The sequence below is a fragment of the Penicillium oxalicum genome, chromosome I (genome assembly GCF_001723175.1).
Source record: "Penicillium oxalicum strain HP7-1 chromosome I, whole genome shotgun sequence".
Classification (NCBI taxonomy): domain Eukaryota; kingdom Fungi; phylum Ascomycota; class Eurotiomycetes; order Eurotiales; family Aspergillaceae; genus Penicillium; species Penicillium oxalicum.
This window is the reverse complement of record NC_064650.1, coordinates 1,912,066-1,933,755: the sequence shown is the minus strand read 5'-3', so window position 1 is coordinate 1,933,755 and position 21,690 is coordinate 1,912,066. Positions and strand designations below refer to the sequence as shown.

The window sequence follows — 21,690 nt, the reverse complement described above, 5'->3', positions numbered from 1 at the left end:
TACATCGTTCGGAACTACTTGAACGGTTCAAAATGAATTCCTGAAAAAAGCTTCAAGGGATACGGCAGATAAAAGCGGACGTCCATTTGGTTTATTCGTTTGGGGCAAAGGCGTGCAGATTTATCGCGGGGCAGCCACAGGGGTCCAAGCAGAGTACTTAGGACGGGTGCTACAAGAAGAAATCAGTCAAAGTCCGATTGGAGAAGGATGGGAGTCTGTGGCGTACGTAGAGTAGGTCTTGAACGCAGCACGGCTCAAGGTTGGGTTGACGCGGTGCTCTGGGATCTCCCAGGTACGCTGACCGGGCTGAAGGAGCTTGTCAGCAGATGGAGGAGTGTCGACCATGTAGGAGATCCAAGCATGCCTAAAAGCGCGTCAGTACTGAGTCCAAACTCATTCGATTGCGAGGTTCGATTCACTTACCAGCCAGGCTCAATTTGGTCAGGCTGATACTCTGGCCAGTTGGTCTTGTAATCGACCCATCGTGTTCGAACTATACATGGTCCAAAATTTCAGCTTGCCCACCCTACATCCCTGTGTCCCGTTCCCCAGTAATCGAGGGGGCTTCCTTACGAGGCAGCTCTTCTTCCATGTTCTCGTAGAACTTGTTGCCGAAGCGATCGGTTCCAATTAGGGTTCCGGCTTTGGTATCACCTGTGATGGGGTTCAGGTTAGCATAAGTTATACGGCCCACAGATCTGGGCAGTACAAACCAATATTCTAATGAGTTCGGCCAGCAAGAGCAACGAGTCAGTCAATCACGTCAATCCCGACTTAATCTCCTCTATCCCCGGCGACAATCGTACCTGCATTTGGTGGGCATACTCCTGTACTCCTGCATTAGTACCTCCATGAATCGCTACCTATCTCCATCGCGAGACAAACCTTCAGGCCGATTCGGCGAATGTTGCGCAGCGTCCTCAATACGGTCGACATCTTTGCGGTGCGATTGAAGCAATTGAGGTCGTCAAGAGGGCGTGCGGAAGATGAGGTCTGAAGCCGGTCCGTTTGCATTGTTTGCACCATCATCGCTCACCTTCCCCATCAAGCAAAACCACCCTTCGCCGCAATCAGAATAATCATGTTTGGCCGTATTGGAGGTCAGACTTTCCGCTGCCTCGCCAGGCGTCGGATTACGCGAACAAAAATATGTGAACGTCAATTTTCCGCGCAGCCAGGCTCTGGCCCAGTCGCTGCGCCAGCATCCTCGCCGCTTGCCGGGATCACAGTCGAGCTTGATCGCATAGCACCCCGATTCGAGGTCTCAGCTTCGCAAATCACCATTCTCGATTCGCCGGCCAACTTCTATTCTGCTCTGAAGGTTTGTCAATACGCTAATTAAACTCAATCATTGGACATTTCCCGAACTCACTCTGCGATTGTCTTAGAGCAAAATTCGAAATGCGAAGCGTCGCATTTATCTCTCTACGCTCTACATCGGCAAAACAGAGTACGAGTTAATTGAGACAATATCAGATGCTCTCCGCCAGAATCCCGACCTCCGAGTATCAATTCTCACTGACGCATTGCGAGGAACACGAGAGACACCCAACCCGTCATGCGCATCGCTTCTCTGTTCATTGGTGTCAACATACGGCGCGGATAGAGTTGAAATCCGGATGTTTCACACGCCAAACTTGACTGGATTGAAGAAGAAATGGATACCCCGGCGCATCAACGAAGGATGGGGCTTGCAACATATGAAGTTGTATGGCGTCGATGACGAAATCATTATTTCAGGGTACGTAGCTTTGAAGCAATGGTCCGAAGCACAAGACTAACAGTTAGCATAGCGCGAATCTGTCCCAGGACTATTTTACGAATCGGCTGGATCGATACCATGTCTTTGAGTCCAAGGCCCTCGCCGACTACTACGCTCGGATTCACCATGGAGTATGTAGTTTGAGCTTCCAGGTCCTCCCAGACCCCCATAACAACTCTGGGTATCTCCTCGACTGGCCAACTGCAAACGCTGGGCCTTCGCCATTAGAAAGCCCGGAAAATTTTGTCGAGTGCGCCTCAAATGCACTCCGCCCTCTTATCCAGGCATCACAAGAAACGCCTGCCACATTTACTTCTCCCAGCAAGACTTTCGTATACCCTGTTGCTCAGTTTACTCCGTTGTTGAAACCCGATAGTTCAACTGAGTTTCCCGCTGTTACCAGCATCTTGCGTCTCTTGTCTGATGTACCCGCATTTTCTGGAGCGCAATGGCTCTTCACTGCCGGCTACTTTAATATTCACCCGACCTTGTCCTCTTTGCTGATCTCGAGCACCTCTCGTGGATCTGAGAATCCCTCCACAACGAGGGGAACAGTTCTCACCGCGTCTCCGTGGGCTAATGGCTTCTACGGCTCCCCCGGTGTGTCTGGTATGCTCCCTGCGGCTTACACCCATCTTTCCGCGCGATTCCTCGATCGTGTCGCTGCAGCGCAGGCCACAAATTTCATTCAATTGAAAGAATGGCGTCGTGGCACCGTTGGAACGCCTGAGGGATGGACCTACCACGCCAAGGGTCTTTGGGTGACCCTGCCGCAGGAAGAAGATCCTAGTGTCACCTTCGTCGGAAGCAGCAACTATACCAAACGAAGTTACAGCCTAGACCTCGAGGTGGGAGCAGTTGTTGTCACAAACGACCAGGATTTGAAACAGAAGCTTGGCAAGGAAACGCAATGGCTCCAAGAAGACTCAAAACCGATATCCAGAGAGGACTTGATGCGCACGGAGAGGCGTGTTGGCTGGAATGTCCGGCTCGCCATGTGGATTGTCGAAAAGGTTGGCGGTGCCCTGTAATATTCAATTGGGACATGGTCTCATATCTCCGTGTCATGTTTTGTAAATTAGACTTGGGGAGCCATATTGCTTCCACTTACGCATATGCATTCATAATAGACTTCTTGGCCACGAACACTGATCTCCGGGGGGGGGTTGAAGGGGAGGACCAGAGCGTGACCATTCCTGGGAGCACAGCCCGTCATGGACTAGGCTCAGCAACCCGCGAGGCCGATTCTACTTCGAAATCTCTACAGTTGAGTTGATCTTTGTGAATCACTTGTAGTAAATGGATGTTTCAAGGTGCAACTCGCAGTGATATTGTTCCAAGATCTTATTGAAGAAAACAAAACAACTTTTGCTTTGATCGGTATATTAAGCCAATCGTGGATGCCGAAATCAAAACCAAGAGATATCAAAAGAAAGGCCAATATTTTCCCAAACTCCGTGTCATGATGGGGTGGTAAGTCCATTATCAGGTCGTATCATGTCAACATTCCCGCATCTATTCAGCTAGGCCCGTCCAGGGACCTTTCGATCACCGCCAGCGGAAAAGCGTGCGGGACCAAGTCCGGACCGTACCTCATCCAGCATGCGAATGCCGATAGCTTCGTTGCCGTTCTTGCCACGCTTGTACTTGGTGCCTTTCCGTTTGGCCTGAGCGCTGGTGTTGTCGTCCCATCCAGCGAGGAAGTCATCCATAACATTGTGGAAATCGCTCCGTGAGATGGCTGCACCGTTTGCGTCGACGAGACTAGGCGCGACCGATGATGCAGTCGACATGCCTGTCATGCCTGTTGCTCCGGTCATACCACTGACCATGGACATGCTGTCGTCGTACTCGTCTTCCTCGTCCAGTGAGTACAATGCCTCCACCCTTTCAAAGCGATCGTCCAGCAATCGATGACCCTCAGTGCGAGCCAGGGCAGACGAAGTCATTGAGTAGGCGGAAGGATTGGTCAGTGCACCCTTACGCTTCTTGCGACGGATGGGAGTTCCACCGGCAGTGAAGGCAGTCGAGGCCACGGTCTGCTGCTCAGAAGGCGCAATCGTTGGCGCAGCCGGGACAGGAGCCTTGCCTGTCTTTGCGTCCTTCTTGAACTTCGCAAACTCCTGCATCCATGCTTGACTTTCAGGTTGCATGTCAGGAGCGGGCTCGTCATGCCCAGGCATTTCACCAGGTTCAAGGGCCTTAGCAGGCGTCTCGTCAGCATGAGCTGTCCGTAAAGCATCGGTGGTATCTCTCTGCACAGGTGCCTTCTCTGTGGCATCCGACTCCCAACCCTCGTCATCCTCCTCGTCAAATAAGGTGTCCTCCCAATCACCCTGATCCAGTTCCTCTCCTTCCTTGGTCAGTTCGCCGAAGAGATCCTCGTCGTCATCATCCACGTATTCCTCGTCTTCCAAAGCCTCCAGGGCCTCTCGCAAACGGGGGTCCATATCCGGCTGAAAGCCAGCGATCGCATCAGGAACGTTCTGTTGATCTTGGTAGGTCGGCTTGCGAACGTATGAAGACGCAGTGGAGCGCATGTCACCAAATTGTGACCCGTACTGGCTTCGAGAGTCATCCAAAGAGACTTGACGCAGGGCATCCTCCAGCTTCATGGGCTTGTCCTTGCCCTTGCCCTTTTCAACCTTGGCCTCAACAAAGTGCGCATCACCACCACCGGTGCCGAGTTCGCGCAGATGTTGCATGTAATCGTATCGGGTATCATCGTAATAGATGCCGTAGTTGGCGGCTTCACCCTCATTCCGGCGAATTGCCTGGTTTTTGAATTCGGTCTGAAGCTCCGAAAGATTTCGGGAAGGCTTCTGTGACGAGGTAGATGCGGAAGAGGAAGAAGGCGCAGGACCGCTGACTTGGTGCAGCACACGATCCTCGGCTTCGGGATCGTGAATCAGCGGGTCTTGCTGAGAACGATGGAAGAGTTGATAAGTCGTCGCATTTTTCTTGTCACTGTTCCCGGATTAGCATCGCATCGTATGATACTTTGATCTTTATCACAGATTCTTACATCCACTGGCGGGGCGGCATTTTGACGGCTGATCTAGTGTTTGAGGACGAGTCCAAGTAGATCCCAAGTAGATGCCCTGCCCAAGAAAAAAAGAAAAAGTGGGATAGATAGGATCACGTGGAGCTTATCGCTGCCTGAGCCCCTCGGGTCCTCATACACTTGAGGACCAAAAAACACCAACATCTTGATGACTGGATTATAAATTTTCTAGCACCTAAGCTTGCTACCGGCGTTCTCCTAGATTTTCAGGAGCAAAACAAGTATTCATCTGTCTGTTCAGCTACCAAATTCGTCCACTTCGAGAAATTTCCGGCCATCAGGTGGTGGGCTGCTTGATGAGTCAGCGTTATCTTATCAGCCGGGCCGTCTGATTAATCCAAAAGATTTCCGATTTTCAGGCGGGGTTGCGATAACTCTGTTTTTTCCAACATTGATTATACTTTCCAACAACACCAGTACAAACGTCATCATGGTGTTGGCAAAGTCCAAAAACTCCGTGGGACTGGGTAACAGTCTCATGAATGATCGCTTTGGCAAGGGAAAAGCCTCAAGCCAGAAAAAGGCCTCGCACAATAATGCTATTGCTCGCAAGAACATGCTGGGTGAGACCTACATCACCAACGAAGCCCAGGAAGCATCATGGGTAAAAATGCGCTCGATCACCGAACAGGCCGCTCTCGATGAATTCCTCAGCACCGCCGAGCTGGCAGGCACTGATTTCACCGCCGAAAAAATCAATAATGTCAAGATCATCCACTCCGACCAGAAGAACCCGTACCTTCTCTCTGCCTCGGAGGAGAAGTCTGCGGTGAAGAAGCACGAGAAGAACAAGGGGCGCCTGACTGTGCCCAGACGACCAAAGTGGGACTCGACGACGACACCGCAACAGTTGGAGTCGATGGAGCGTGAGAGTTTGTTGAACTGGCGTCGGGGGCTCGCGGAATTGCAGGAAAACCACGATCTTCTGATGACTCCCTTCGAGCGCAACTTGGAAGTTTGGCGTCAGCTTTGGCGTGTCATTGAGCGATCCGACCTCGTGGTGCAGATTGTCGACGCCCGCAACCCTCTTCAGTTCCGCTCCGAGGACTTGGAGAACTACGTCAAGGAGATTGACCCTCGCAAGAAGAACTTGCTGCTCGTCAACAAGGCCGACATGTTGACTCTGAAGCAGCGGGAGGCATGGGCTGAATATTTCGAGAGGCATCAAATCAACTTCCGTTTCTTCTCGGCGCACCTGGCCAAGGAGAAAATGGAAGCTGAGATGTTGAAGGAGTCCCAGGAAGACGATGACTTGGCGGAGTCCACCCAAAAACTCCATGTCGAGGACCAAGAAGCAGAGAAGGAGAAGGAAAAGCAGGAAGAGATCGCGGCTGCGCTTGCCGATCCCGACCAGTCGCTCGGGCCACACATTCTTGATGTTGATGAGCTTGAGGCGCTCTTCTTGGCCAATTCACCTGAATCATTGGCCGACGAAAGGAATCCTGACGCCTCCGGCAGGGCTAAGACCACCATCGGCCTTGTCGGCTACCCCAACGTGGGCAAGTCCAGTACCATCAACGCCTTGCTTGGAGCGAAAAAGGTGTCTGTCTCTGCCACGCCCGGTAAGACCAAGCACTTCCAGACGCTGTACCTCTCTCCGGAAATCATGCTCTGCGATTGTCCAGGTCTCGTGTTTCCCAACTTCGCGACGACCAAGGCCGACCTGGTTGTGAACGGTGTCCTTCCAATTGATCAACAACGTGAGTTCACGGGTCCCGCTGGTCTTGTTGCTCAGCGTATCCCAAAGCACTTCATTGAGAATCTTTACGGTGTGAAAATTCGCACCCGTCCTATCGAAGAGGGTGGCACGGGCATCCCGACTGCCAGCGAGCTTCTCCGGGCGTATGCCCGCGCTCGTGGTTTCTCGACTCAAGGTCTTGGACAACCAGACGAGTCCCGTGCTGCACGATACGTTTTGAAGGATTACGTGAACGGCAAACTTCTCTTCGTTCACCCTCCACCTGTGCCGTTGGGTGAAACACCGACCGATCCGCACGTCTTCAACCACGAGCTTTACGACATTGCTCATCTGCCCCCCAAGCGCCAGGCGCTTCTTGCCAAGACATCCGTGGACCCGGACAATGATCCAGTGGCCGACAACGACCCTGAAGTTGTAGCCGCTGAGCCCGACATCACACCGTTTGTGTCCCCACCTGCCGACAATCAACCCGGCTTGCGATCCCGTAACCTCGACAGTGGTTTCTTCGGCACCGCGACTGGGCCTTCTGCTGGTCGTATCAGCATGCCCTTCAATCACAAGTACACTGAACAGGGCCAGCAGATCCGCCAGAACCTCACGGGACGCAAGGAACGTATGATGATTGCTTTGGAGCGGGGTGTGGATGTGTCCGAGGTTCGAGGCACCGCCAGCTCCAAGAAGCATTTCAAGGGCAACAAGCGCCGTGCCAAGGGCAAGCGCAACAACGGCGAGGAGACCGAGGATTTCTACTAAGTCCACATCCAAAAGTATTTTTCCTGTCTTTTCTCTTCTCTTTTCTCGCTCTAGCCATGTCCATGCTGTCACGTCTTGATTTGAACCTCGGCCGGCGAGTCGAAATGAAATGGTTTATACCTCGGATTCCCCCCACCCCCTCCAATTGAGATGATTTTCCTTTCTTTCCTTGATGACCCATGTTCTTTTCCCTTTTCTTCATCTGTCTTGACAGGACCAAATCTTCCGTTTTTCTTTTTTCTTGTTCTGGTGTGATGCCACGACGGGAAGGTCGCTGAAGCCCATGGTGACAAGAGTCGGCGATTGAGTCATGCTGGGTGGGAATTTTTTTTTTTTGAATTAGACATTTTCCGGGTGGGCGTTTGGTAAATCTTGCATTTTTGTCTAGCATACAATTAACACATTAAACTATCATCTTGGTCACAAAACTGAAGCTAGGTATGCAATTGACTCACTTTCCAACTATGTAGACGGCACAGACGATGCATAGAGTTCAAGTAAAATGTAAGTTGTGTGAAGATCTTCTCCTACATTCGATAAGGAAGGAATTCATATGGAGATGGTTATGTCCAACCTTGTTTTTGGCCGAACCCCTTCTGAGGCTTTATATACAAAGAAGAAAAGAAAAGAAAAATCAGGAGCTTTGACAACGTTTATCCCACACCACCAGACCAACCCAACTTTCTAAAGGTGGCTCTTGGCCTTGAAACCAGACGCGATCAAGAGACGATCAGACTCCTGCTGCTGCCACTTGAGCTTAGCAATAACCTCCTTCTTGCGGGACTCGTTCTCCCGACGACCCATCTGCTGCAAGTGGACCTCATCGGGACCGTCCGCAATGCGCAGCGTGCGGATGCCCGCCCACATGTAGGCCAGGGGAGTATCCTGGCACACACCGGCCGCACCGTAAGCCTGTACGGCACGATCGATGATGGCCAGGGCGGACTGGGGCACGAGGACCTTGGCCTCGGCGATCTCCTTGAGGGCAGCCTTGGCGTCGCCCTGGTCGATCTTGATGGCGGCATTGAGGACAATGAGACGCGCGGCATCCACCTCAATGCGGGACTTGGCGATCCATTCAAGGATCACACCGTGGGAAGATAGGGCCTTGCCAAAGGTCTTCTTGCGCTCGTCGTTGACGCGGGCGATCATCCACTCGAGGGCCTTTTCGGCGGCACCGATGGTCCGCATGGCGTGGTGGATACGGCCGGGACCGAGACGGCCCTGGATGATCTCGAAGCCGCGGCCCTCACCGAGGACCATGCTGGAGAGAGGCAGGCGCACATTCTTGAAGGTGATGTGGCCGTGACCGTGGGGGGCGTCGTCGTAGCCGTAGACGTGCAGCATACGGTGGACGGTGACACCGGGGGCATCGGCTGGGCACAGGACGACGGACTGCTGGCGGTAGGTATCGGTGTTCTTGGGGTCGGACTTGCCCATGACGAGGTAGACCTTGCATCGGGGGTCACCAGCACCGGAAGACCACCATTTCTAAGGTTCGTGGTTAGCATATCGTGAGAGACCCAACTACCAAGACAGGCAAGGTGAAGCTTCTTTCAAAAGGGGTCGGACAGCGGATTCACGTACCGAACCATTCAGAACATATTCGTTCCCCTCACGGCGGATCTCCAACTCGATGTTGGTGGCATCACTAGAAGCCACGTCGGGCTCTGTCATGAGGAAAGCAGAGCGAATCTTGCCCTCGAGCAGAGGAGCGAGCCACTCCTTCTTTTGAGCCTCGTTACCGTACTTGGCCAACACCTCCATGTTACCTGTATCGGGAGCAGCGTTATTCGTGGCCTAAGCGGAGTTGATAGAGTGTATCGAGTCAGTTTGTTTCCTTTTCATTTCTCCTTTTTTTTCCCTCTTTCTTTAGGGCTGAGTGGGAGGTGGTGAAGTTCCTCATCGACTCGTGCACAGCGCGACGGAGACATGACATACCTCAGAGGCGACCTTGCTCTTGCCAAGAATCTCGGCCATCAACCCATATTCGACATTGCTGTAGCCCGCACCCTCCTTAAAGTGGCTCTTGGCCAGGAACATGTTCCACAGACCGAGCTTCTTCGCCTTGGCCTTCAATTCCTCCATGACGGCGGGGGTGGTCTGCCATCGCTTCTCGCCTTCGCCCAGCTGAGCGGAGAAGACAGCCTCGGCGGGGATACACTCTTTCTCGACAAACTCCTCGACCTGTGCAGATGCAGCAATGCGTGTCAGTCATATGCGATGCTTGCAGAAGAATAACATTGAAAATAAAAATCCGCTCTCAGGAAAGCTCTGCGAAGGACACGAGGTGTCAAGAGAAAGCCAAGGGAAAGGGCTGTAAATACCAGATCGAGGGTCTTCTTTGCCCGCTCGCTCACAAAGGGCTGAGCGATGACGGGGATGCGTGTGGAGGCAGACATGATGTATTTATTGTATATATATATAGATGAGAGGAAGAGAGAGAATAGGAGGGGGTATCTTGGAGGAGAGTGTTCAGAAAAAGGAGAATAGAAGGTAGTGAGGAGGGTCTGACGAGCTGAATATAAGGAAATCCGGGCGAATCGACTAATTGCGGAGAAAAGAGTTGGTGGAGAAGCCGAGCAACTGGGGGGCGCTTTTGCCTCGGCCCCTCGGTGGGATGAACTGAGCCTCCATCGCACCACCGTTTGGTCTACTCGAGAATCAGGCAATCCTCACATCAAATAATGAGATGTCAAAGTAGGGAGAGTCGAATTGCATGGCTGAAAAATGCGATCAGAATCGTGTCTCGATAAAAGTGGCAATCCGCTGTCCAGCCATCGAATCGTCCGCCGAGGGAATGCCTCCTCTCGGCCGGCTACTGCCAGTCGCCCTCTATTTCGGGCGCAGCCTCGGCGAATTCACCGTCCGATCAATACACTGCCCACGCTCTCACCAGTCATTCTACTCTACAGACACAACACACAATCTACTGATTCAAAAGTGCAGAGAAACATCCACATGGTAGTATTCCTCCCAGATCCATTCCCATAGTACCGCTTGTCAAAGGATACCCCCAAGCCAGAGAAACAAAACGTCCAACGACGAGCCCTATACCCCTTCCCGAACAAAGAACCAGTAACACAAAAGAAGGATGAATGAAAAGAAAGAGTAAAAAGGAAAGAAAAAAAGAAAGAAAAGAAGAGAGTCAGAAGGCATTGCGGGTCATCAGAAGTGAAAGAAAAAGAAAAAGAGAAGAGAGAAAAGCCAGACACGGCCAATGAACCAAGTATATGCACCCAGTAGCAGCAACCGAGCTTGCAAAGAGGGACCAAACAATCAGCACGATCAGGTCCTGCTTGAGTGGAGGACCTGAAAGGTGAATCTCACAGGATTCTCCTCAGGGCACCACAGTCTCGGGGAGAGGTCACTTCTAGGACAGCTGTCAAGCGACCAGCGCCCCAGCCATCGGGCTTCTCCAGAGACCAGGGGGATCGAGAGGGGGTCGTGTTCAGAAAGGATTGTCAAGTCCACAAGACGCTCGGTATCGCAGGCTCTGGGTGTGTTGGACCGTCTAATCAGTGGCCTGGGTCTGCCCAGCCGATGATGATTGCTCGTAGCTCTTCTTGCCGAGCTTGGCAAAGAGCGACTGAGGTTTGCCAGCGCTGCACGAAATTCGTCAGCATCCAATTCTGCCTTTATTTCGATCATAGACAAAACCGTCCACTGGAGCAAAATCGAAAAAGACTTACTTCTTGAAGCGCTTGCTCTTGATGTCGCTCAACTTCTTTGTGCAGGGGCTCATGATATCGTCGGATGGAGAAACATACGCGTTAGATTGTCTAGAAACGCAACCAGGGGGTTAGAAACGGATGGTCCAGGACATTACGAAAATCAAATCCATCGAAACTCAGACGGGCGCAAAAACTCTCTGATCCCGAAAAGGTGCAAAAAAGACTTACTTCTCGCCGCTGTCCAACTTGGCTTGCAGGGCCTGACGGTGATGATCCATCGATGACAGATCAGACTTGGTGTCGAATTTGTCCCCCGAGGATGCAAGATGCGTGTTGGTAGGACGGTCGGCCAGAGGCTGCGCGTGTGTTGACGTCGTGGAGTCCATTGTGAAAGAAGTCGTGGATAATACCGTTGTCGCAACGGAGATAATGTGGAACAGAGGAAGATTCAAAGCAACAGCGATGCGGATGAGTTTGGTTCCTGGGCAACTGTGCTCAAGACGTCAAAAGCACTGAGATGCGGAGATGGAGAGAGAGGGAGGTGCAGCGGTTGGAGAAGAGGAGAAGAGGTGGGTTCGGATAAGAGAAAAACGTGTGTTGTTGGTGGCAGCCGAAGGAGAAAAATGCTCCGTTTCCGCTGATTGTTGGCCCGGCAACCTGGCTGATGATTACACCTCCATGGCCAAATGAGACCATGCTCGCCGCCACCTGAACAGGGCTCAGATGATCGACGATGACGCATCCATGTACGGTGGACATTCCACAGGCCTGACGTTAGGGGACCTTGTTTTGGGAAGTTCAAGTTTTTCTTTGGTGAGGAGGGTTGGATTTACTGTGACCAGGGGTGGATTTGTCCTCTGGAGAAAAGATAACGTAACAAGCTCCAGTAAGGTATGATGCAATATTGTGATGGACCAAGTCATGCAGGGCTCGAGGAACCCTTCGAAATTTGTACAACAAGACCCTGAATGAGAGACAAGCGGGGGGGGAAATCTCATCGTAGACCAACCATGCAGACCGAACAAGAAGTACCGAGTGAGAAAGTAATGAAAAGAAGATCATGAGGGAGAGCAAGAAAAAAAAAAGAAAGGCCAATGCTCAGCATATGCCCAGAACGCCATGCAATTCATCATAAAGAGGCAAGAGCACAAGTTTTGCAACTAGTGGACAAATGCAAGTATTTGACCACAAGAAACGTGCCCGCGGAGCGAAACGTCATGTCCTCCCTCAATCTTCCTGCGGGTCGTCTTCAGAATCGCTCGAGTCCGAGGATTTTACCACGTCGCCCTCATCCTCGCGACACAGACTGGATTGCGAGGCACGCGTGTTGAGCACGGGTGGAGTGCTGTGCGAGCGGAAGTGAGGTGTACCCAATGAAGGTACGGACATCAGCTCCGGCGAAGGAGATGCTCGGCGTTTTTCTTCGTCCATATCTGCAAATTCTGGAGTGGCTTCCGATAGAGGTGTGGGGGGAACATAGGCCACGTCTGGACTACTCGGGCTCTCCGGCGATATAGAGCTATCTGAAAGGCTCCTTCGACGGACAGGATGTTGAGGGTAGGACGAAGGTGGTAGGGGTGATCCAGGACTGGCGGTCGGGGATTCGAAGGGCGGAGACGAAGATCGTAAACTGTAAGACCGTGCGACGATGCGCTGGACACGAGGAAACTCCATATATGTACCGACTGATCCTCGCGAGAAGAGAACTACGGCAAAGCAACATAACACCAGGATGCTTTGAATCATGATGACTCGCTTTTGGAACACAAGCTCATCGGCGAGGACACCGAGCTGGGCACTAAGGGAGCGCACTTCTTGGTGATATCGAACGCGTTGATGCTCAAACTCAAACGCAACGGATTTCCAGACGTGGTCGTACTGTTCGCGAAATTCTTTCAACTCATTAAGCACCGTGCTATTGAGGTTCTCTAGGAAGGTGGAGGTCTTGGCGAGCTGGCGCTTCTCGACTTTGTTGAACGCATCACGGAGGATACGAGACTGCTCCTCAATGTAGAGGAGAGACAGCGTAGAGTTGGATTCGAGCATCTGCAGTCGTTTGTGCACGGACTTGAAGAAGGACTCTTGTGTGGTTGGGTTGGACGCAGGCGGATGGGTCGAAGTTGGGCGGGTCTGTTCATGAGCACCATTATTCTGCTGTTCTTCGCGGGAGTTCATCGTCATTTTCCCGGAACTTTCAGTCTTGTGATCTTGCTGAGAGTGATCTGGGGCGGGCATTGTAGCTTTGGGAGTCGGCACGGCAGACTTTGGTATGACTGATCTCTGGTGACCTTCGGGCATTTTAGGCGCTTTAGGAGGAGGAAGTGAGTGAGAAGGCGAGGCGGAAGCTCCCTCGCCTGGCGCGAGAATGGTGGCCGTATCAACGGGCATCTTTGTGTGACTGTTCGGTGCAACGTGCGACGCATTACGAGCCAGAGTCTCCTCGGCCAGAGTGCACATTCCGGACGCACAGAAAGATGATTTGCCTGAGAGGCACGATAGAACCTCTGCGAGAGGATTAGGGCATATTTGATCCTCAACATCTCGCTCTGGGATCACAGCGAGAGGCTCCTCCGCCGCATACTCGAGCTGCGGAGCATCGGTTTGGGCAATTTCATCCGCGGTTTCGCCAACTTCTTGCTCAAGTTCTGGTTCAGCCCGGTTCACGCTCTCATCGTGCTTGTATTCCTCCATCATCGTCGTTCCGTGGACCCTGATCAGACTGATAGGACAATAAAACTCATGACCGTAGTGGGTCAAAAATTCGATTCGCAGATACCGAGCCCAAATCAAGGAATTCTCTACCGCAAAGGCCTGTACCTCCCGCGTGTTCCTGGCTTCAAAGACACCAAGCTCCTTCCACTGATCCGGTTTGGCAGGGTACCGGTCCGAGACGCTCACGCGGAACGTGTGAAAGATGGAGCTGAAGAACTCGTAGTTGGCGAGAACAACGGTGTCAACCAGGATGTCATCACAAAGCTCCAGAATAAGAAACTTGTTGTTTGCGCGACACTCATTCAGCATGTAACTGTCCTTGTTCTCGACAAGTACCGCGGAAGATCCCTTACATTCCGGGTTGGTCTTCAGCACCGTTGCCGCGCAATCAAAGGACGCATAATTGAATCGTTCTTTGCACGTGGTACCAGCATCTTTGCGCCGCGAGCCATCTGGCTGAGGTGGACTCAGCGTGAGAGCATCCCCACGGTCATCGACCTTCACGGGGATAACCGGCTGCGAAGGAATAGGCGTGCCCCATGCGGTCGGACTTGCCTCTGGGGTTTCTGCACCAAACCCACCAAAGTCGAGTTCAATTTCTCCATCGTCTCCCAATGAGTCCAACGCATTGTTGATACCCGGTTGTCGCCGACCTTCTTTCCCAACCGCGACTCCACGTCTACCACCCCCAACGTTTTCCGCCGACTGCCCGGCCTTGGCCAGATTTTGCTTTTTCCAGTCCTCAAAGGACAGGAAACTCGCGCCGTCGAGGAGAGAATCTGTGTCCGCGTCGTGATCCGTCTCATGTCCTCCAGCAGGCGATGGGGTTTCTGCTCCAGCTCCAGTAGAGACAGTCACTGTGGAGGCGCTGTTCCTCCTATCCTCGCTTGTTTGGCTAACAGCCGACTTCTTTGGGTCATGGCCCATTTGTGCCTGGTATCCGTCCCTGGTCCCCTTGGCGCAAGTGGGATCACGAAATAAATCCGCCTCGACCTGCCGCGACGACTGCACGGGACAAACTCCTCGAGGTGTGGCCATCCCTTCATCCCATGAAGCGGCATTCTGGAATCCGTTTCCACAAATGGGCGCTGAAAGAGCCAAGATCACCGCCACATACTGTAGCCACGTAGGCCACGATCGCCGAGTCATAGTCATATTTCAGAATTTGCGAGTGACGACAAATGAGAAGTGGCCTAGTTGGGGCGCACAGTTGGGGCGCAAAGTTGGGGAGGAGTCGTTCGCCTTCTCCAGCCACCCGGTCCAGCCTCGGTGTCGACACAATAATTTTGTGAGAGGGTGTTGCGCAATGAGTGTTTGTGCCGTCTTATGTCCCAGCCTGTTGAATTACTTGTGTAGCAGACATGATTTTGTAGAGTCGGTCTCGAGAACTTTGAAGTCTCGAGACTTGGTGAAATCACAAGGTGTTTCGTCAAGAGGGACGAAGGGAAAAAGGTCTCCGTGTGTGAAGGAGGGTCAAGTCTGTGTGTCGGTGTGCGTGTATAAACCAGTGCTAAGAGTGCGTACTAAGGACAGATAGAGCTCTAATCGAATTCACGCGAGCTTGCGGTCAGCAAGCCCCACTTCTTTAGGAGGAGTCACTCTATCGGGCGCCACTGATCCCGCAGAGGAGATTCAAAAGATTGATCGTGGCTCGTGAAGGCTTTGAGGGTGCCCACAAGCGAGCAGGCTCCTTGTAAGCTTGGGGTAGTCGTGGACGGGTGGCATCCACCCGGTTCGGAGGCTGGGGTCACCGCCCGCTTGACCGCTGCTCGGACAGTGGCATGGCTGAGGAACTCGCTCTCCGATGGGAATCAGATCGATACCGGTTGAAAGAAGTCTTGCGTTGCTTACAGGTGATTTAGGAGGAGAGATGAAGAAAACGAGTATGCCACCAGATGTCCGTACGGATGATTCGCAGTGCTCGAAAGCTTGCGGCTGGGCCAGCTGCATTAAGTGCATGACCCGCTGCAAGCTGTCCTGATCTTATCTGTACCTGGACTACCCAATTGGGTCGGGCGGTAAGATACTTGACTACGAAGACAGGGGATCTCTTGCTTCACTTGCGCGGAATTGGAGCTGCTGTCAACTTCTTTGCCCACTCAGGTCAACTGACCTATGCAATTTCTTCTTGAGACCTTTGGCTTATTCGAATCCATTTCAGCCGCGATGCCTCCTGAGTAAATTAAACGAGGCGTGGAAATGATTGTGGTAATATCAATCTCCAATACAGGGACTACAAAAGAGTCATACAGTGATCAAGTCAGCACTACAAGAGGCGTCTGTGTCTTCCAAAAAGGTTGCGTGGTTCCGCATCGGCCGCGAGGGCATCGCTTTTGCGTAGACCTAACTAGTTACAGTACACACAAGAGTCTGGTTCAGTGCACGTGGCGGATACAGTAGTCCACTCTCCAACCTCGCAAAAAGACACGTCTGGGAGAGTCCCCACGGACGAACGCCCAATCTTTGCTCTTCATCTCGGAATCGTCACAAGTCCATATGCAATAAATGTTGGATAAATAAAAAATGGTCGTGGTGGTGGCCAAAGGTGGAAAAGAAGAGAGAAGAGAAGGTTCAAGAAACAAAAACAAACCACCGTGCTCAACCAGTTGGACTCCGTCTTCTAATCTTTTGGGTGCTCGGTGCTCCGAAGCCGAGACCCATCCTGCGCGCAACCGTATATGGTACAAATTGGGACAGAGGGGGAACAATCAGGTTGCGAGCAGGGTGGCCAGCGGATTCCGCAAAACACAATCCGTGGCCAAGGGGATCGGCAGGAGCACCAGCAGACAACTCGAACATCAAGAACAGAAAGAACAAGGGGGTCAAGGCAGGGGGGGGGGGATGAGGAAATTGTTCGATATTAGTTTATGGGATTTTGAACTTTTTTTTCGCAGCTCAATATCAGAGGACCAAATGCAACAGGACACGTTGCGACGAGTGTAAGAGAAGATGAGGGGGGGGGGGGGGGGGGGGGCGTTCGACCGAGGATCACGTTGAGACAAGGTCAACCCAGACGCAGCACGGCATGCTACAGGTGGAGATCATGCCATCCACCCACGAGGTCGAGATCTTCGTCAATGCTGCCATCGTAGGCCGAGAACTTCAAAGGGGAGTGATGAGGCGAGCGTCTGTGCGCCTCACCACCATCGTGACGCCAGTCCCGTTCAAGGAAGGCGCGTCGGCGACGCTCGGCTTGAGGAGACTCACGCTTGGTCCGAGAACCGTGGTCGAATCCGGATGAGCCAAGGCCCCAGTCACGCCGCCAGTTGCCAGCAGAGCGTTGGGGACCAAAGGGCTCGGGAGTTTTGAAGTTCCGGCGTTTGTCTCCCAGCTCGGCCCATTTGTCAACGTGAGATGACAGTTTCCGTGGCGACGACGGCTTCTGATGGATCGGACGAGGTGTACTGTTCGAGGTGTTGGAGTCGCTGTCGATATCACGACCTTTCACAGGAATGGCACGAGGGGCGACAACGGTGTCTGAAATGTGAAGGTGCTCCATGTTCAGTTGATCAAGAGGGGATGCGGAGTCCTGCTCGCGCAATCCTGGCATGGGAGTGGTTTGGCTTTCCTGGCTCCAGCTGCGAGAGTTCTGCTCACGGCGCAGCTGGAACGCGGTAGCCTCATTCTCCGATTCCTCTTCATCTTCATCCCAAAGGTCACTCCAACTCTTGGAGATCTGGTCCTTGCCGGGCTTGCCAAACACCATCGAGAGCGACGGGAGAGGTTTGGCAGCATGGCAAGGGAGAGATCCAGTAATAGGAACAGGGCCAGACCGAGGAATCTGGGGACATTCACGCTGTCGGCCAAAGTGCATGGACTTGAATGAATCACCCATGGCCGAATCCAACACTGAGGCCAGGGAGGAGGTGTCGGCATGAACGGAGAACCACGAGGTACCTCCGACCTCGGAGGCTGGGAAGAGGTCTTCGGTGTAGCTCTCGTTGTCGGGAATGACAGAGAGTTGACGCATGGCCTGTGGTGGGCTGGTCTGCAAAGCTTTGGCCCACGGGAAAGAGTCGCCCTGAGTGACGTGGGGGCTCTGGATCGAGGGCGTACGTAGGGGCTCACGGTTCACAGTAGCCGCAACCACCTCGCGGTCCTCAGTGCAGAAGTCGTCCAGCGCTTCGTCATCGGTGGTGAAGGAGATGGCCCGCAGGATACACTGACGGACCTCAGCCAATGAACGCTTGGTCGGATCAATGGCCAGGCAGTGGGTGAGAATCTCAAAGGTGTCTTGGGACATGTTGGGAAAAATGTCAAACAAAGACTGTCGATCACGAACATAGTCCGCGAAGAGCACATCCGACTCAGTAGGCGTGACGAAGGGATTTCGTGCGAAGAGGATGTTCAGCATGCAGATGCCGATCGACCAGACGTCAGCCTGAGCAGGAGAATAACCAGACGAGCCAGGTTCATACTGCTCCGGGGCCATGTAGCGATCACTACCAACGCAGCCCTCGTAGCACCACGGTTCCCGAGTAGCAAGACCAAAGTCACCGAGCTTCATGACACCTTCGTGAGTCAGGAAAATGTTCTCTGGCTTGATATCACGGTGATAAATGCCATTCGCGTGCATGAACTCGACAGCACTGATCAATTGAAGCATGAAGTCGCGGACATGCTCGGTCTCCAAGGGACCACGATTGAGGCGAATAGCCTCATATAAATCGCCATTGGCGCAGTACTCCAGAACAAGGTAGGTGTGGTGTTCCGTCTCGAAATTGTGGATCAAGTTGACCAGGTTGGAGTGGAAGCCGAAGCGCTTGTGGCACTCCAATTCCTCAAAGCGATCATCGACGGCCGACGAATCGGCTGATGTCGACTTGGCCAAACACTTGATAGCAACGTCATTGCCAGTGGTGATGTCGGTGGCCAGGAAGACCATGCCAAACGATCCATGATTGAGGGGAGCCACGGTCCGGAAACGACCATCCAAAAGGACGCCCTTGACAAAGTTGTCCTTGAGACACTGAACGGCGGTAGACATGATGTGATGTGGTAGTTGTCGTGGAAGGTTGAGTTAAAGATGACCAAACGGTGGGGGTTCAAAGACCGAATGCAGAGAGACAGGAATAAATATGATCGCTGTCGAGAGAGGGGGAAAAAACGACTCAGACAATGAAGATCGGGAACAGTCTATGAACCGCTTCAATGAATGGAACAAAAAGGAGCAAGTTGCACGCGAACAAGAAAATGAGAATAGACGAACAGAAGAGCGTCAGGCAGCGACCAGGCTAATATAAATGGAATGAGGAATGGTCAAGACAAGAATCGAACAATCAGGCCAGTAATCTCAACGATGGGGTTGACTGAGCAAGGCAAATATAGGCAATCAGAGAGCAAGTTGCAGATGCTTCTGAGCGAGTCCAGCTGTCATGTAATATATCGGCAAGGAAATGAGAGAGATAGACGAAAGGAGACGAAGGTGGACAGAAGAGATGCGATTGAGACCCGACGAGAGGTGGGAATGCTTAAGGAAATGGTGTAAAGACTGTTATGTGCTCATTGAGAGGTTGTTTTTGGGAGTTGAAATAGTTTCTTGGCTGGTTGGATGGCGTCGGGCCTGGTTGAGAATGAGAAACCAAAAGGGGATTGTCGAAGGAGTGGACAAAGTAGGTTGAACGTCGGCTGAGTTGGACAGATGAAGAGAAATAGAAAGAACAAGTTTGCGCTGCGTAAGATCGTGACGGGTTTATTGATTGAAAAGAGAAAAACGAAAAAAGGGACTCGCGAACACCGGGTTCAAGATCGAGGATGGACAGGACTCAAAAGGTAGAAGAAGCGGCTGAGTCAATGAATCATGAAGGTTGATGTTGAGGTATCAGGGAGGAGTGTCCGAGATAGGAGACGAGGACGGCTGTCACGGAGCGGTGATGGATCAATTGAGAGCGTGCAGAGAGACTCTCAATCGAGGCAGTGAGGCTTTGGGATCCTGGAGGAGCACCTTTCAATTCCAGGGGGTCGGAATCGTCGAAGCACTCAAAGCCAGGTTCCCACAATTGTCGAGTCACTCCTGGTCGGTCAGTCGGTCGTCGAAGCTCACAGGAGCGAGGTTCCGAGACGGCAATGTATAGATGATTCTCTTAAGAGGCGTAGTGGGCGAGGCGAGGGACAAGCAAGAGATCGTTTGAGCCGAGTGAAGGGACGCTGGCGATACTTGACTTGGGACCTCTTGGACAAGTCGGAGCGATGACCCTTTGCAATTCCGAAGAGCGATAGGGAAATCGAGGGAGAGGATCACGGGGAATGGAGTGGACGGAGCAGAAGAGGCAACTCTTTCGGACGTTGGAGATATCGGTTGCGACGCTTTGAGGACAGGAATCGCAATGGCGGACGTATCACCAATCCGGGGGTGGCGAGGAGCAGAGGATGGAAAGGAGCAGGGGAAGAAGAGTTGCGGTAGCGGACGATGAGAGATGAGGGGGACAAGTAGAGGAGGAAGAGGAGGAGAGCCGTAGACAAGGAAAGAACAAGGAGATGATCGGAAAGCGAAGCAGGAGATATGAACAGAAGGAGGAACGGACAAGTTGAAATGGGGGATGTACAGTAGTTGTCGAGGAGTCACCAGAGTCACGGGTGGAGACAGTTGAACCAGACAATCTTGGGAGTGGGGAGAGGCCGACAGAAGGGGACAGAAGAGACGGGGGTAACCGTATCGGTACCACAGTATGGTCACAAACCTCGTGGGTGATCGACGCCGAGGACCGTGGCCATTTTAATGGGCAATGATGAGAGATACGGGGGGAATACGGCGGAAAAGGCAAAGGACACTAGGGGGAGGTGGAGTACACCACAGTCTGGATGTGGATGAGTGGAGGCGGCATTATTACACCCATGACGTGATACACTGTACGATACATGAAGCTGTATGGAGGAGGCCGGCGGTCTTGAAGGCTGTTCCGTACATTGATCCATTGGGAGGCATTTCAGATTCTATCACGATGGCGGCATCAAGCATCCAGTCGTGTGCCTCGAGTCCATTGTATATTCGCGACAGTGTCTTCGCGACCGGTAGACTGTACCCTGAAGAGCCCGGCGCACCACACCGGAATCATGCTCTCTTACTAAACCGGGCGCATCCGTCGAAACATGTAACGATGGACCCAGTAAATAACGACCACTTGGACGATCCACCGTGCAGAGCAATGTCGGGAGGGCCAGAATCTTAGACATGGACACTTGTGCCAGTGTGGACATCGGGACCGACAAGTCGTTGGTCGGGTCCTCTCCCCCCGGCCACGACGACTCGAGTCGTATTTCACCCCATTTGGCACCATAATAGCAGGAATCTGCGCCACATACTGATTCCTCGGTCAAAGGAGACACTCCATATCCATGGGAGCAGCATTATTGACATGCTGTGATATGCCTACTCATAATGTGTACATATGTGATTTCATTTGTCGGACCTTGGTATGGCGGTATCATTAATGCAACAAGCATATGATACCGTACAGCAACGGTTGGACTATCCTCCGTGCTTCGTTGTTGTTCCGCGTACCTCCTGAACCTTCGAGGCATTCCAGGAGTCGGGGAAGACCCGTCCAGTCCAACCGACGCACTTCAAGGGGGCCTGTCTCTCATTCTGCATTCATGCCGATTCTTTGCTGGTTGGCAAATGCCTTTGATCTGTCCGGATGGTGCAATCTCCCCATGTTGAACACGCTGGGGCAACCACATAGTCAAACTGGACTGGAAGAGGTATCTACTAAGGTTGGGACAGGCAGCCATCATCGGTCTTCCGAGAATACCCTCATTCCAACCTTACGATTGTAACTTGCGAGACTTGACTGTACATTAGTAAAAAAAAAACAATTTGACCGAACTGTACCAAAAGTATGTACCATGGCCATGCTGTAACTCTCGAGTCGACAATTGGACGACCGTCCTCTGATGGAATTGAAGATATATTATCCTGCACCGGAGCTACTTCCCTGAACTTCGAGGAAAATAAAGGGCCACAATTAATCCCGAGTCACCAACGATTTGTTATTCCAAACATGCACTACAGGGGCAATGGCTATAT

At 52.4% G+C, this 21,690-nt stretch overlaps 9 protein-coding genes across 9 annotated transcripts; 2 read left to right on the top strand and 7 right to left on the bottom strand.

Annotated features, from left to right (window-relative positions):
- Positions 1-120: 120 nt before the first annotated feature.
- On the bottom strand, positions 121-936 carry POX_a00651 (uncharacterized protein; the record flags this gene model as incomplete). The annotated part of the gene is made up of 7 exons (XM_050109590.1): positions 121-169; positions 227-364; positions 424-493; positions 574-654; positions 714-720; positions 807-827; positions 886-936. The coding sequence occupies 7 exons, from the start codon at positions 934-936 to the stop codon at positions 121-123; spliced, it is 417 nt and encodes a 138-aa protein (XP_049973358.1).
- A 145-nt stretch (positions 937-1,081) lies between these two features.
- POX_a00650 (CDP-diacylglycerol--glycerol-3-phosphate 3-phosphatidyltransferase) lies at positions 1,082-2,793 on the top strand (the record flags this gene model as incomplete). Its single annotated transcript, XM_050109589.1, has 3 exons — positions 1,082-1,321; positions 1,389-1,741; positions 1,794-2,793. The coding sequence occupies 3 exons, from the start codon at positions 1,082-1,084 to the stop codon at positions 2,791-2,793; spliced, it is 1,593 nt and encodes a 530-aa protein (XP_049973357.1).
- Positions 2,794-3,285: 492 nt separating this feature from the next.
- On the bottom strand, positions 3,286-4,807 carry POX_a00649 (uncharacterized protein; the record flags this gene model as incomplete). The annotated part of the gene is made up of 2 exons (XM_050109588.1): positions 3,286-4,729; positions 4,788-4,807. 2 exons carry the CDS (start codon positions 4,805-4,807, stop codon positions 3,286-3,288), a joined length of 1,464 nt encoding a protein of 487 aa, XP_049973356.1.
- A 449-nt stretch (positions 4,808-5,256) lies between these two features.
- On the top strand, positions 5,257-7,278 carry POX_a00648 (Large subunit GTPase 1; the record flags this gene model as incomplete). Its single annotated transcript, XM_050109587.1, has 1 exon — positions 5,257-7,278. The coding sequence occupies one exon, from the start codon at positions 5,257-5,259 to the stop codon at positions 7,276-7,278; it is 2,022 nt and encodes a 673-aa protein (XP_049973355.1).
- Positions 7,279-7,962: 684 nt separating this feature from the next.
- Positions 7,963-9,680, bottom strand: POX_a00647 (Acyl-CoA dehydrogenase family member 11; the record flags this gene model as incomplete). Its single annotated transcript, XM_050109586.1, has 4 exons — positions 7,963-8,769; positions 8,866-9,078; positions 9,220-9,465; positions 9,606-9,680. The coding sequence occupies 4 exons, from the start codon at positions 9,678-9,680 to the stop codon at positions 7,963-7,965; spliced, it is 1,341 nt and encodes a 446-aa protein (XP_049973354.1).
- Positions 9,681-10,792: 1,112 nt separating this feature from the next.
- POX_a00646 (uncharacterized protein) lies at positions 10,793-11,338 on the bottom strand (the record flags this gene model as incomplete). The annotated part of the gene is made up of 3 exons (XM_050109585.1): positions 10,793-10,883; positions 10,971-11,060; positions 11,181-11,338. 3 exons carry the CDS (start codon positions 11,336-11,338, stop codon positions 10,793-10,795), a joined length of 339 nt encoding a protein of 112 aa, XP_049973353.1.
- An 841-nt stretch (positions 11,339-12,179) lies between these two features.
- Positions 12,180-14,819, bottom strand: POX_a00645 (uncharacterized protein; the record flags this gene model as incomplete). Its single annotated transcript, XM_050109584.1, has 1 exon — positions 12,180-14,819. The coding sequence occupies one exon, from the start codon at positions 14,817-14,819 to the stop codon at positions 12,180-12,182; it is 2,640 nt and encodes an 879-aa protein (XP_049973352.1).
- A 1,873-nt stretch (positions 14,820-16,692) lies between these two features.
- POX_a00644 (uncharacterized protein) lies at positions 16,693-18,651 on the bottom strand (the record flags this gene model as incomplete). The annotated part of the gene is made up of 1 exon (XM_050109583.1): positions 16,693-18,651. One exon carries the CDS (start codon positions 18,649-18,651, stop codon positions 16,693-16,695), a length of 1,959 nt encoding a protein of 652 aa, XP_049973351.1.
- Positions 18,652-19,671: 1,020 nt separating this feature from the next.
- Positions 19,672-20,378, bottom strand: POX_a00643 (uncharacterized protein; the record flags this gene model as incomplete). The annotated part of the gene is made up of 2 exons (XM_050109582.1): positions 19,672-20,264; positions 20,345-20,378. The coding sequence occupies 2 exons, from the start codon at positions 20,376-20,378 to the stop codon at positions 19,672-19,674; spliced, it is 627 nt and encodes a 208-aa protein (XP_049973350.1).
- Between the last annotated feature and the right edge of the window lie 1,312 nt (positions 20,379-21,690).